The 14,802-nt window shown below is 40.8% G+C and overlaps 1 protein-coding gene across 2 annotated transcripts; it reads left to right on the plus strand.

Moving 5' to 3' along the window:
• The first annotated feature begins 1,060 nt into the window (after positions 1-1,060).
• Positions 1,061-14,454, plus strand: COS1 (6,7-dimethyl-8-ribityllumazine synthase / DMRL synthase / lumazine synthase / riboflavin synthase). 2 transcript variants are annotated; one of them, XM_077369182.1, is made up of 8 exons: positions 1,061-1,270; positions 1,361-1,464; positions 7,924-8,019; positions 8,239-8,334; positions 10,935-11,013; positions 13,219-13,265; positions 13,521-13,580; positions 14,149-14,454. In XM_077369182.1, exons 1-8 carry the CDS (start codon positions 1,150-1,152, stop codon positions 14,185-14,187), a joined length of 642 nt encoding a protein of 213 aa, XP_077225297.1. In that variant the 5' UTR covers positions 1,061-1,149; the 3' UTR covers positions 14,188-14,454. The 2 variants fall into 2 exon arrangements, with proteins under 2 accessions (XP_077225297.1, XP_077225296.1); XM_077369181.1 differs by having other exon boundaries at positions 1,067-1,270; positions 1,349-1,464.
• Positions 14,455-14,802: the final 348 nt, after the last annotated feature.

Consider the following 14,802-nt stretch of genomic DNA (forward strand, 5'->3'; position numbering starts at 1 on the left):
TGGAAAATAAAAACGGGAGTGATATGACTGATGATCTGACCCATTCAAAGTTTATTGCCTTATGGAGATTTGATCTCCCTTCCCTTGTGTCTTCTTAGTGGGCGTGGCTCCAACGGTCAATGTCCGTTTTTGTTTTCGCAAAACGGATTCCCGTTTTGCTAGCAGTGCTCTTAGACATTTTAACCTGGGATTGTGATGAACGATTAGAAGGAGTTTACCCCAAAATGACTTACTCCGTCTTATTTGGACCCCACTAAAAGATATATTTAGGGTGCCGTAGGATGGAAATATGACCCGAGGCAATGAGGTGTCCCACTCGTCCAGCAAATGATCACCCATGTAAATTTGTTTCTTTTACCACAATTTTCTTTTGGTCACTGATACTGGCATTACCATGTTTTGATAACGGGCCGAACTCTAACCCCCATTGTTTTCTTAAATCTACTTCTGAGAGTTTTCTGTGGATTGTAATAGCCTTTTCACATCTGGTTAAATAATGATAGGCAAAGTGAGTTCCTCCATTATCAAAACATGAGAAGCCCTAGAGCTAAATGTTTGAGTGTAAAATTGTAATGGTTTTCTAATAATAACAAATGACGCCTGCCAGGTTGCTACTCGAGTCAAGTTCAACCCCAAAAAAAGTCAGGCCGGGCTCGGATGAGGGTTTGAGCAACTCGACCCGAGCATGGTTTTAAATTTCGACCGAAATTTGAGATTTCGGTGGGGACCAAATCCGAAATTTGGTGAAATTAGAAATTTCGCCATTTACCAAATTTTGAGAAAATGCCTTTTTTATTTTAAAAAAGAAGTGTTGAAAAATTTAAGCCAAAATTTCGAAAATCTTAGAATTTCTATCCGGAATTTCGAACTTGAGTACCAAATTTCGACTGAAATTTCGGTTTTTCGGAAGTCCGAAACCGGTACCGAAATCGAAATTTTAAACCTTCGACCCGAGTGAAACCCGACATTTTTCATCAAAATTTATTTTTCTAAGGTTAAAAGCTCGGGTCGGGTCGGGTCAGGTCGGGTTGGGGAAAAGGTTCCTCGGGGGCCGAACCCATTTCGGGCCGTCCAGTTGGGCAACACTGCTCAACCCTTGGCCTCGCTCTTTTTACTTCCAGCACCCACATTTCAGCCAGAGAGAAAGAGATGGCTTCTTTGGCTGCAATTGACCCCTTTCTCACAACATCAAGACGCCCTAGAACTACTCCACCCCTCTCTGGTTATTCTCAAAAAACCAACAACATCGCATTTCACACTTCAAAACGAGGCAAGTTTCGATTTTGCTTCCTTTTTTTCCCCCTTTTCTCTGTTCTGAAATGCATGGTTTTGACTTTGTTTCGTCCAGATTTTCCCACAGGTATCTTCGTTAAGAGAAAACGACGATCTTCCTTCGTAGTTTCCGCCGCAGTTCGACATTTGACGGGTTCCTTGACGAGAACCGAAGGTTTCCGTTTTGCGGTGGTGAGTTTTCTAGATTTTTTAGGGCTTGATGCGTGATTGACTGGAAAATTTCAATTTATTATGATTTGGAGTTTTCAAAGTTTAATTTTTTGTTTTTAGTTCTTTTTTCAATTTTGATTTCTAAATTCTCTGGATTTGTTCTGAACGGTTCGGTGGGAGAATGAGATCCAATTTTTGAATGATGGGGTTTTTTTTTAGGGCATGTTTGGCTAACAGGAATTCTTTTTCATGATAAATTGGTTGTCTCCAAGTGGATATGAGGGTGAAGGTGCTGAAAATCAGGAAACAAAATCCAGGAATGGGGTGTTTCCGGCGATGAGATGCAGCTAAAAATCAGGAAGAAAAAAACTCTACTAAAAATCCGATTTATCTTTTCCCGATTTTTAGTCGTATCTCATCACAGGAGACACCCCATTCTTGGATTTTTTTTCCCGATTTTTAGCAACTTCACCCACATCTTCACTTGGAGACTACCGATTTATCTTGAAAACAAATTCCTGGTGGCCAGAGATAGCCTTAATGACTGAACTGAGCTAGGATCTTTCCCCATTTGGAGAGAGAGAGAGAGAGAGAGAGAGAGGTTATAGTGGATGGTCGACCTTCCAACATGATGATTGTTACTGAGAGTCTTGAGATGCCAAAGACCGAGACCTCCCAACCGCTTCTCAATCGGAACATCATCCCTAACCTAAATACCTCCTCTGCATTCCCTTCCAAACCCTCCATATCCTCTCTTAGATCAAACAACACATGGTCGAACAAGATGGAAACAAATCCTCCGAGGAGAGAATTTTCATATATTCTGTTCACTGCTCTGCTTCTCTCCCACGCAATGATTGCCGATGCACAGACAAGTAACTGCTATTCATATATGAGAAGCTTCATTCCTGGGCCGTTCAACAATTCATCAACTTTCATCTGTAGGTCTGTTTGGAATACTTTTGTTCTTAGGGTAAGCGAGTCGTATTATTCTCTAATCCTTTTTTGCTTGAATTACTACTTTATCTCTGATTTCGAAATGTTGAGAGATAGGTTTGAAATTGGGTCCTTTTGTTCGTTCAGTCTCGACTCGTCATTCTATTTCTGTTCCTGTGAATTATGCAGAATTTGAGTTTCTTTGAACTTTTCTATTGGTCTTATTATTTTTTACCACAATCTAATCAATAACCTTTGGACTATTCTTTCTTCGTGTTTTCTTTCATTGTGTTGGTAGAATTCGTGATCTTAGAATTGTTAGAAGGTATAAACGTGCCTAAGGGCGCTTTTGTCCATGCACTCTTCTCTTTTATATAAATACTTTAGAGAGGGGAGAATACGCTAACTCACTGTTTCCCTCTATTCTCCTCTCCTCTTTCTTCTATTCCAGATGGTATCAGAGCCCTAGGGTTATGGTGCCCTAGGGACCACCATAGAAGACCATTTTCTCCTCCTCCTCCTGCTCCTCATCCCTCACTCTCAGCTACTTCTTCTTCTTCTTCAGCCACTTCACCCCCTGTCCACCCCTTCTTTTCCCCCCGCCTGACCTCCCAGGTTGCCACCTCCTCGTTTACCCCCCCTCCTCCCCACACGTACTCCGACCTCCACCCGCCTCCACTTGTGGCGCCCCCGCCCCCTGTCAGGCCCCTCCTGCACTCCGACAACACCCTCAACTCCCGACAGCTTCCCACCCCCTCTCCTCTCTTTCGGTAGCCCCAGCCCTCTCCACCTCCACTTCCAGCCCTGATCCTCTCATCTTTTCCACTTCGGCACCCCCTCACCTTCGACTGACCTCCTTCCCCATTCCCTACAACCCCACCCTCTCACCCTCCACTCCCGACAGCCTCTCAACCCCCTCTTCTCTCTCCCGACGACCCCACCTCTCCACTTCCACCACCGACAACCCCTCCACCTCGTCTCCCCACTTCCCAACCCTTTCCATAGGGCTGCTTCTCTTTTTCTTCTATTCATAGCGTACTTTGGGAGATTTAGTGATTCTGTCATGCGGTTTGGCATGAAGCAATGTGCAGTTGATCACTCGGTCTTCAACTATTAGTCTCCAGTTGGATGTGTTTTCTTGATAGTTTTTGTTGATGATAGCATCATTACTGGAGGCGACTCAGCTAGGATACAAAAACTTGGATGTGTTTTCTTGATAGTTTTTGTTGATGATAGCATCATTACTGGAGGCGACTCAGCTAGGATACAAAAACTGGAGACATTCTTGCAGAAAGAGTTTTCCACCAAAGACTTGGGCCGTCTTATGTACTTTCTTGACATTAAGGAAGCCTACTCCACCAGAGGCATCTCCCTCTCACAGAAGAAATATGTGTTGGATTTACTTGATGAGACATGTTATCTTGGAGTGAAACTTGCTTCTATTCCCATGGATCCGAATGTGAAACTTTGTCCTGAAGGAGATTTATTAAAAGACCTTGGTAGGTACAAGAGGGTAGTTGGCAAGCTCTTATATCACATTCACTCGTCTAGACATATCATTTGCTGTTGGAGTTGTCACCCAGTATATGAGCTCTCCCCGTACTTCACACTGGGCAACAGTGATTCAAATTGTTAGGTATTTCTTCTTCTTTCAGGATGATTAAAGAAAATCTAAGATCAAGAGATGATCGTAGACTTGAATATACTGGGGTGGTGCTATCACGGAGTGATGCTTTATTTGGAAGATTTTCTTTGGACCTTTTTTTATCAAAGTGGAAAGGAATTTTCATGAGTTATATTCTAATGAAACGGAGGAACTTGCTACCATCGACTTTAGTATCACCTCCTGCATAAGTAGGGGTGTAAACGAGCCGAGCCGAGCTTGGCCAGGCTCGGCTCGGCTCGTTAAGCTCAAAAGCTCGGCTCGGCTCGGCTCGGCCAGGCTCGCGAGCCTTACCAAGCTCGGGTTATATTAAGTTCACACCCCTCATCTTCCCTGGACAGCCCTACTAGTGTAATTTGACTACTTTTTTTACACTATGGGGGGTGGTCCTAGTAACAAATGGGGTCCAAAAATGAAGTGACATATTTTGCCCCCCCCCTTTCACTCCCTGGACAACCCTTTTAATGTATATATTAATATATAATATATATATATATATATATTTAAATATATTAAATTCTTAACGAGCCTTAATGAGCCGAGCCGAGCCGAGCCTGGCCTAAATCGGGCTCGGCTCGGCTCGGCTCGTTAAGGATTCGAACTGATCGTTAAGGATTCGAACTGAGCTTTTTTCGAGCCGAGCTCGAGCGAGCTTCCTAGCCCGAGCCAGAATTGACACCCTTATGCATAAGGAGCGAATCCGTAGTTTGGTTCCTGACAATCAGAGTTCTGGCGTAGAGGAATTTGACACCCTCAGGAAACTCATCTTCTATGAGAAACGCCACCCCGGAATAATCATTTCAACATAAAGGGCTGCACGTCGCATGACCCTGGGTTTGCGGCGTGACAAAAGTCGTCTTGCAAGTGTTTGGTAAAGATCTTGTAGTGCTTGTAATATATGGGGCAGTCGTTAGTTCTTAAGGTGGGTATATGATCGATCATTTGCTAACACGAGCCTTGTGCGAGATGTGGTGCTGGAGGACGAACACTTTTCATTTCCCGTGAGGGGAGATGCCCCATTTTGTGGGATCTCCGTTTCCTTTGTTGTTTGCCCATCTGTGGGAAAGCTTATGATGAATACGTCATGACAAACCAGAAATTATTTTTGCCGGTTTCCTATGGGAAGAAAGATACATATGAACTTCTTGAAGAAGTCCGAACTTTATTTTATGAGTAAAATAAAAAATGACATTCGTTCAGATCGCAGTATAAGAGCATATTTAGTAGTATTATGCTTAGGATTTCTGTCGTCATCCGAAGAATTGTCAGAAGTATTTCTAAGAGACCGTTTTGTCTTTTGATGGGATGTAATGTTTGAGGAAGTTTCAAACGGCTTCTTTGAATTCTTTTTCTTTTAAGGCGAAGTTGATATGGATGAAGTTTTCTGAGTTTTCTTCTGGGTCTGGCAGAGAGCTTAGAGTTTTCTCTACTGCGCTTTTGAAACTCAGGACTTCCCCAAGATAATTCAAAAGCCTCATGCCCCAGTGGAATAAGTTTGTTGATCTTCTCTGAAAAAGCTTTCTAGGCCAAAGACCACTAACATGCTTACCCACACATATCTTCCTTTTGAGTTCTTAGGAATGATAAACTTCGTACCAGTGACGCCGCGCAACAAGTTGTCCAAAGGCCACCTACCTCGGCAAGCTTTAGATTACGACGCTCCAAATGTTCTTTCAGTGAAGGTACCGGAACTCGTTGATCATAACCAAATATGTAACCATATCTGTATGGGTAATACGGCTCGAAGCCAGTTTGAGGATTTCTAAAGGGAAGAAGAGCCCCCTGATAGAAATGAGAATTTCCATCTCCAGCTCAGAAATGCTATTTTTCATCTTTCCTCCAGACAGATAGGCTTTTTTTTACTAAGGTCTTATCTTCTGAACCACCACTAAGGGTATAAGGTCGAAAACAGACTTCGATACTACAAACGTTTCCGGGCGAACACAATCTCTATCTTATGGCAGCACAAACCTTGGGATTTAGCACCTTAGAATAAAGGAGATATTTAGAGTTGCACCAATTACCGGGGAATTAAGCTAATGAGTCACACTATGAAGCTTTGGGAGAGGGTAATTGAGCATAGACTACGAAAAGAGACTAAGGTGTTAGAGAATCAGTTTGGCTTCATGCCCGGACGATCGACTATAGAAGCTATCTTCTTGATTTGGCGGTTAATAGAGAGATTTAGAGAAAATAAAAAAGGACTTTCATATGGTTTTCATTGATTTGGAGAAAGCGTATGATGTGATTAAGGATATGTACGATGGAGCACTAACTAGTGTTAGCGTTAGAACCACGGATGGCACGTATAGTGAGTTTCCAATTACAATAGAACTGCACCAAGGATCAGCTCTAAGCCCTTATCTTTTTACGCTAGTTATGGATGAGTTTACGGAGGGTATTCAAGATGAGGTGCCATGGTGTATGTTATTTGCAGATGACATAGTATTAATCGATGAAACCAAATCAGGAGTAAATGATAAATTAGAGTTATGGAGACCTACTTTGGAATCCAATGGTTTTAGACTGAGTAGGACTAAGACAGAATATATGGAATGCAACTTTAGTAATGTAAGGAGGCGGGACGAGGATGTAGTAAATATGACCGGACATGAGGTACCTATGAGGGATATCTTTCGCTACCTTGGTTCAATTCTACATAAGGAAGAAGAGATTGAAGAGGATGTTAACCATAGAATAAGAGCAGGCTGGTTGAAGTGGAAGCTTGCCTCAAGAGTTCTGTGGGACCGTAAAATCCCTACCAAGTTGAAGGGAAAGTTTAATAAAACAGCCGTGAAGCCAGCCATGTTGTACAGCTTAGAATGTTGGGCCACCAAGAAGCAGCATGTGCATAAAATGAGTGTAGCGAAGATGCGAATGCTTAGATGGATTTGCGGCCACACAAGGTTTGATGAGAGAGCACCAATTGAAAATGAAGACATTCGTAAAAAGGTGGGGGTGGCACCAATTGAGGAGAAGATGAGAGAGCACCGCTTAAGATGGTTTGGACATATCCAACGTAGGCCTTTGGATGCTCTGGTGAGAAGAGGCGACTTGTGCCAAATTGATGGAGTAAAAAGAGGTAGGGGTAGACCGAAAACAACTTGGGTAGAAACAGTGAGGAAAGACTCGCTAGCTAGGAACATAACAGAAAACATGACCCTGGATAGGATAGAATGGAAGAAAATAATCCACGTAGACGAACCCAACTAGAACCAGGATTAGAGCCGGGTAGATTCCTTTTACCTTCTTCATGAACTTTTTCTAACGGATTCATTTAGCCGACCCCATCTAGTTTGGGACTAAGGCTTTGTTGAGTTGAGTTGAACTTTAAACCTTACTTTTATGAGAGGGAGCTGGCTTTTTAGATGCTTACGTTTGGCTTTAAGAGATTAAGATCCAAGTTTGGAAAGTATCCACACTCTGATGGGGCCTTTTGGGGTCATCACTACCTTTGAGGGTCTTCATTTTTAATACACATTATCAGTCTGTTTGGATTTCATGTCTCTGAATTTTATAGGAATTTTAAATCTCAGTTTGTGTAATGGATGTTTGTTTTTTGTATTCTCGCATCTTGGTCATGTCTTAAGATACGAAGATATGATTTCCAAGGATCTCCTGGCTTGGGTTTTATTTGAGTGATAGTATGCCATTTGGATTTAGTTATTGGTTTTATTTGAATATTCAGTTTGTTAGGACTTGGTTGTTCTGAATTTTCAAGAAAATTTAAACCTTTGTTTGGTGCAAGAGGTACTTGTTTGGGTTATGGCATTTGTGTTTTGAAGGTTAAAGATCTGATTTTTCTGAACTGTCACAATGGGTTTTGTTTAGGTTACTTTGTTTGGTTTTAATTTCTAATGGCCTTCTTTTTGCTGACAAAGGTTGTAGCTCGGTTCAATGAGATCGTGACGAAGTTGCTGTTGGAGGGAGCTTTGGAGACATTCAAGAGATATTCGGTCAGAGATGAAGATATTGATGTATGTAGTCTGTTTGAAAGGTTTCAATTGGTTATCTTGTTTACTCTTTCTTACTGAAAAATGGGGGGGGGGGGGGGGTGGAATGATCAACTTGTACATGGAAATGTTGAAATATGGTTGATTTTCCTGTTTTGTGACAGGATGCTTTGTTTTTTCTGTACAACACTCTTATTTTTATAGAATGACAGTGCTTAATAAACTGTCTTTATCTTCCCTCAGGTAGTGTGGGTTCCTGGAAGCTTCGAAGTTCCTGTCGTTGCAGAAAAGCTTGGGAAGTCAGGAAATTATCAAGCAGTTTTGTGCATCGGAGCCGTGGTATAATGCTTCAACCACAACATCTACTAGTTTTGATGGGATGCCACATTGTTGTCTTGTATTAAGTTGTGTTGGTCGAGGTCATGATTTGTCTCATTTTCCCTTTTATTGATTGATTATAGTATTTATTTATGCTGATTCAAGTACTAATCTGGCTTATTACATGTGTGGGAGAAAACACGGGGTCTTTGTTGATTTTGTATATAAACATTTTTAAGCAATTTCTTTTTCTGAAAATGACACATTTTTAAGCAATTACTTCATGGTTCAGATTAAATCGTTGGTGAATATGACGGTGCATCTTCTTCAGGGACTATAGGCAGGGGTAGAGGAAGAGTAGGAGGAGCCAATCCTTGTGGGGGAAAAGGAGAGTCCAACAATTACTTAATTTAGATTATCAGCTGGAATGTTCAAGTGCTGGGCTCCTCTGACAAAAAAGTCCATGTCAAGCATTTAATTCTTAAGTACAGGCCGGATCGTCTCAGTATCCCGGAGACTGAATTAGGTAGCATTAGCATGTTAGTGCTTAGGGAGATATGGTGTCGAGACTGTTGGGTTTACTCTATCATGAATGCCGTGGGATCAGCTGGGGGCTGTTGGGGGGCGGGGGTCTTTGTTGGTGGCATGGCATAGTATGTTGTTCGGGTTAGTGGAAGATTACATGTGGAGATTTTCTGTGTCAGTGGTCTTGAGGAAAATTGCTGATAGTTCTATGTGGACCTTTACTGGTGCTTATGGGTCGAATCAGGAGGACATTCGAATCCATTTTTTGGAAGAGCTTGAGGGGGTAAGGGTGAGGTGGTTTCACTCTTGGTGCATTGCGGTGACTTTAGCGTAACCAGATTTGTGGAGGAAAGCGTTGGGAGTAGCAGAAGTACTTCCAGTATGATGGCCTTCTCTGAATTCATCAATAGACATGAGCTTTTTGATCTTCTCCTTCGCGGTGCTCAATTCACATGATCGAGGAACGAAAGCAGGAGTGCAATTGACAGGTGTCTTTTATGCTCTTCTTGGGGGTCTGTCCTTCATGAGGGTATCAAAGTGCCCTTCCTCGTTGTATTAGATCACTGCCCAATTCTCCTGGATCCACGGTAGGAATCATAGGGTCCAACACCGTTTCGTTTTGAGATTGCTTGGCTTGAGGAGCCCAAGATGATTGAGTTGTTGGGGGACTGGTTGGTGGAAGCGGCCTCGGTTGGGGAGGGCGGATGTGGTGATCAGTCAAAAACTTCAATATGTCAAGGCGCTTAAGGAGTGGCAGCAAAATATCATGAGGGGAGAAAAGGAGAGGAAGCGTAGGGTTCTCAACAGAATACAGGAAATCAAGAGAGCGGAAGAGGCATTCTTGTTGATCCTGAGGCGGTGGAGGAGATGGGTGGGCTTAAGGAAGAATATAATCGCCTAATTCTGCAGGAGGAAATCAAGTGGAAGCAAAGATCTAGGTCCATGTGGCTTAAAAAGGGGGACAAGAATATGACCTTTTTCCATGGAATAGAAGGCGCTAGAAGAATGGGAACCGGATAACGGCTTTACGAGTTAATGGAAGACTATGTGAGGAAAAGGTAGTACTCGAGAGATTGTCGATTTCAACAAAAGATTGTTTCATCTACTGGGAGTGAAGTCCCGAGACCAGGAGTGGAGTTTAGCTCGATTGACGAGGCAGATTGTACATTTCTCGAGAGGCCCTTTTTGGAGGAAGAAGTTAGAGACTCGGGATCTTAGCATTAATTAGAGATCGAGTACCTGGTCTGGATGGGTTCTGTCTGGCTTTCTTCCAAGAGTGTTGGGAAGTGGTGAAAGGGGATATCCTAAACTTCTTCTTTGCCTTCTATGAAGGTCTTGTGATGAACAGGAGCACAGGTGTCACATTTTCTGCTTTGATACCTAAGATTGATGGGGCTGTCAACAATCAACATAACAGACTTCAAACCGATTAGTCTGTTTGGGTGTTCATATAAGGTTTTGGCAAAAGTTTTGACGGAGCTACTAAAGAAGGTTCTTCATAAGGTTATTTCCAGCAATCAATCTGCTTTAATCCAGGAGCGGCAAATTTTGGATAGTGCAGTAATAGCTAATGAGGTTGTGAATTACTACTTCAAAGTTGGGAAAAAAGGTGTTGTCTCCAAGCTGGATATGGAGAAGGCATATGACCGGGTTGAATGGCGATGTTTAGACTATTGTTTCCTTTCTTTCTTTTTCTTAATTTATAAATATCACCAGGTCCGCTAGGCAATAATTTCATGTTTCCTCATATGTGACTTAAGAGAAGTCATGTGGGCTATGGTAAGGGTAAAGGAAAAAGGGTAATAACTGATAAAAGAATAGATGATGTGTGGGCCCTAGGTGATGTGGAGAACCCCCACATCAAGGATAATAAAGAGCCCCAAAATACAAATAAAACCTAGCTAAAAATAGAAATCGGCGCCTAATCTAGGCAGTTTCATGTAATCGAAAAATAGGCTTCTCAAGTGGTCCGTGACACATCATGCTGTTAGCATTTATAAATAGTACCAGGTCCACTACATAATAACATCATGTTTCCTCTTTCTTTCTTTCTTCTTGCCAGTGCCGTAATCTTTGACTGGGTTTTTGGTCATTAGATAAGAGGTGATACTTCCCATTACGATGCTGTTGCTAACTCTGCTGCATCCGGAGTACTTTCAGCAGGATTAAATTCAGGTTGGTCTTTCATTTCCCTTTGTGTAGTTCTGTGTCCTATGCTTATCCACTTTGTTATATTTGGGATTTTTTTCCACTTATTGCTGTTTTAATTTCATTTCATAGAAGTAATTAACTTATATTTGATTTTTTTATCCCTATTCTTGAACTATATTTCACAAATTTTTTATTAAATGGATGTTGCAATTGGATATATGTCATGCCTAAGGTGTCATGTCCAGCTAGAGGAATTAGTATATACCATATTGTATGGCATTGCTGGTGTGCCATGTTTTCTGGAAAGAGCACCCCCCCCCCCCCCCCCGTTTTTTTTAATGGTAAGAAGTCCCCATTTTATTATTAGTTATTTTGATGCTGCCTGTCTTGTTGTCTAGCTACAATGACCAAGTATCTCCTCATCAGAAAATGTCATGTGGATCTGAGCTAGACCTTTGAATTGTTTTCCCATTTGATGATTTTACGAATAAAAAATAAAAAATACTCTTGCCTGACCATTGGGAAAAATTTGTACTTGACCAGTCTCTAGTCTATCTTTTGGCCGCTAATATTTATTGAGGGTTCATGTTGTTTTTTGGCCTCCATACTGTATTAAAATTTGGAGATTCTCAGTCCCAAAAACTCTGGATCTTGCTGAAACCTTATTGGGAGCTCATGCGATGTTTACTTATATGTTATCTGCACTAAACAGATGCGTATAAGTTTTACATCTTGGTTCTCCAAAGATGCCTTTCTGCAGTAAACCTACTCACGAATAATGTAATTGAAGGCTAACTGTTTGATGCAATTCCAAAATGGTAGCCAGGTCATGCCTAGGTACTCCACCAAAGCTGCATAGGCATGACATGGCTGGAATGTTGGCACTGCATCACTGTTATATGATGTGTTAACTTGATCTCTTAAAGTTCTAGGGTTTATTATTCAAACTTTTATTTGTCCCTAATCCTTATGAAAATAATTCACAAATCATCTTGAATATTGCTTCACAAAAAATTGTTAGGTAAGTGACAATTTGCTAAGAAATGGCATTAAGTAGGATTTCGTGACTCAGGGGTTTCTTAATTTCATATTATGGATGAAAGAGTGATGAAATCCAATTGCAGGTTACATATAAGCTAAAACTAGTTGATCTGGTGAGAGATTAGATGGTGATTTTTTATACCCAAGATTGTCATCCTGTGAAAATTCAATGCTGGAAGCTGCCTCCAAAAGGGGCTATGATGCTGAATTTGGCGGCTCGGTTTCAGAGTGGGTGGGAATCTAATCAGTGATAATAGTGGGGTTCCAAGAGTTACTTTTGCACTCTGATTGGCCTTGAAGGCTCTAGTTGAGAAGAGGAGCAGAGGCTAGCTGATTTTCTGTTTTTTTTTTCGTAGCCCTATTATTTCAGTTGAAGATGCTGCTAAGGTTATTAGATGGGTTCTTACCCATCAAAACTATCAGATATATTGGAAGTGTTTGATGATAATAGTGCTCTTTTATAGATTTCTTTGCAAAAAATTCAAGGAGACAATGAGGATGTGAACTCCCTTGATAATAGGTGTTTCACAAGACAATTGCTTTCATCTGAGAATTCTGCCCCTCTTTGTATAAATTGTTTTATGTTCTTCTCTCTCTCTCTCTCTCTCTCTCTCTCTCTCTCTCTCTCTCTCATTTTCTTCTTTCTTTAGCATACCTTTTCCTTTTATCAATGAAGATTCTTATTTGTCAAAAAATTTGCAGCTTAATATGACTGGTACCTTCTCATATGGGAACTGTTACTGCATAGAAATGCCCTTGAACAAACTTTCGTTATAGATTTTACAATGTGCTTTATTTGAATTTTATCATTTGTTTCAATTATAATATAATTTTGCACTGGAATCAAACTAAATCTTACAATTTACAATCTGATTTTACAATTCTATTTAATCCAGCCACTCTTACATTTTACAAAAATGTAATGTACAGAACGTCGGTCTTAACCTAGCTCTAAAGTCCTATGTCTGATGCTGTCATTATTTGCCGAGCTTGATAATATCAATTCTTTCTTGTTTGTTTATTTGTTATCCACTTAGCAACTCCATTTTTTTCTAATGTCTTCCCTTTATTAGATTCTAGTATCTCTGAATAACTATAGGTTTGGATTACTGATAGAAGCAAAATATTGTCGCCAAAAAAAATAAAAAAAATAGAACTTTAAAACCTATGTTTCGGTGATATTTGCAGGAGTTCCATGCATATTTGGTGTCCTGACCTGTGATGACATGGATCAGGTAAAACTACAATTACTAACTTTATCAACTTTGATAGTTTTCAAAAAAAAAAAAAAAATTTATCAACTACGCTTCAAAAAACAAAATAAGCACCCAGTGAAATGTTACTCTTGCATATTTATGTTTTTTACTTTCCAATGTTGTAATCATTGGAGATGTTGTTAAGGTAATATGCAACTTACATGATTTACTCTCCCTTTAACCGATGCAGAAAGAAGTTTGTTCTTACTCACACATGTATAGTGACATTTACAGGCTTTAAACAGGGCAGGTGGCAAATCTGGAAACAAAGGTGCCGAGGCTGCTCTGACTGCAGTAAGTTGATTTTATAAAAGTGCAGTGATAAATTGACTCCCAAATATCTTAAATCGACCCCCCATGTGTCTTTCTCTCTCTAACCCAGAGGAGAGAGAAAGACTCATGGGGAGTCGATTTAAGATATATAGGGGTCGATTTATCACTCCCCTTATAAAATTATGAAATGCAATATCATGTTTGTATATGCTTACACATATTAGAAAATGCGCATAAACTTTACTATCACCAAGAGCCAAAGGACGAAAAAGTCCAGGTGACATCCAACTGCTCTGTTGTAGGGGTGAAACATGGGTCGGGTTCAACCCGATTTTGGCTTGGGTCGGGATGGGTTTGGTTAGGGTTGGGAAAATCCAACCTGATTTTGGGTTGGGTTAGAGTTGAGGCCTTGGTGACCGATCTCCATTCTCACGGGTATATGGTATGTTCATGAGAATAAAGACATTATTTATCTAACCCAGGACGCCAACAAGGGGGCGTTGGCATCAAACAAAGAGGTGCCAGATATAGTGACCTCATAGGTTTTTGCATCATTGTAATCTTTGTTTGTTCTCGGGTTTTCATGCAGATAGAGATGGCTTCCTTGTTTGAGCACCATCTGAAGTGAGAATTCATTTTTGTTGGAGAAGAGAATCAATCCATTTGCAGGATAATAATGCTGTGCCTGATGTTCCAGGCCACACCAGATGCGACCCACACTTCTTGTCTCAATGAGATTTTGGTAATTTTCAGGCATTTTCTTTGCTTAGAACTGGTGGAGCTGATGGTTGCAACAACTGTGTTTCTACCTTTGTAAAATGGATAGTATTTATATGTATTGCTTTGTTTATGACTTCCTAGTGATATTTATTATCCAGAGGTGATATTAAGTGCCCTTGTATGTGATCAAAATAACAGAATCCTCCTTATGAACAGCTAGAATGCATGCTCTTCTTATTGGGGAGACTAGGGTGTCAATAGGATGGACCTGGGCTGGGTTCTGGGAAACTAATGGTTCAAGTTCAGCCCAAGCCCATGATGGTTAGTTTTAAAGCTAGGCCAACAGGCAGCATTCAATTCAGCAAGTCATGAAAAATCTTGGAAAAATTTTCATTTGTAATCAAACAATTGAAAAGGAAGAGATTCTGGGAAAAAATTTCCTTTCCTTTCAGAAAATTCATGCAAAAGTCTTTGATTTTTAAGTCCCTTTACTGACCCATGGGATCAATGTTCCATTTCTTGA

The sequence above is a fragment of the Tasmannia lanceolata genome, unplaced genomic scaffold (genome assembly GCF_043159265.1).
Source record: "Tasmannia lanceolata isolate RefF3 unplaced genomic scaffold, GAP_Taslan_0.1 ptg000026l, whole genome shotgun sequence".
Lineage (NCBI taxonomy): Eukaryota > Viridiplantae > Streptophyta > Magnoliopsida > Canellales > Winteraceae > Tasmannia > Tasmannia lanceolata.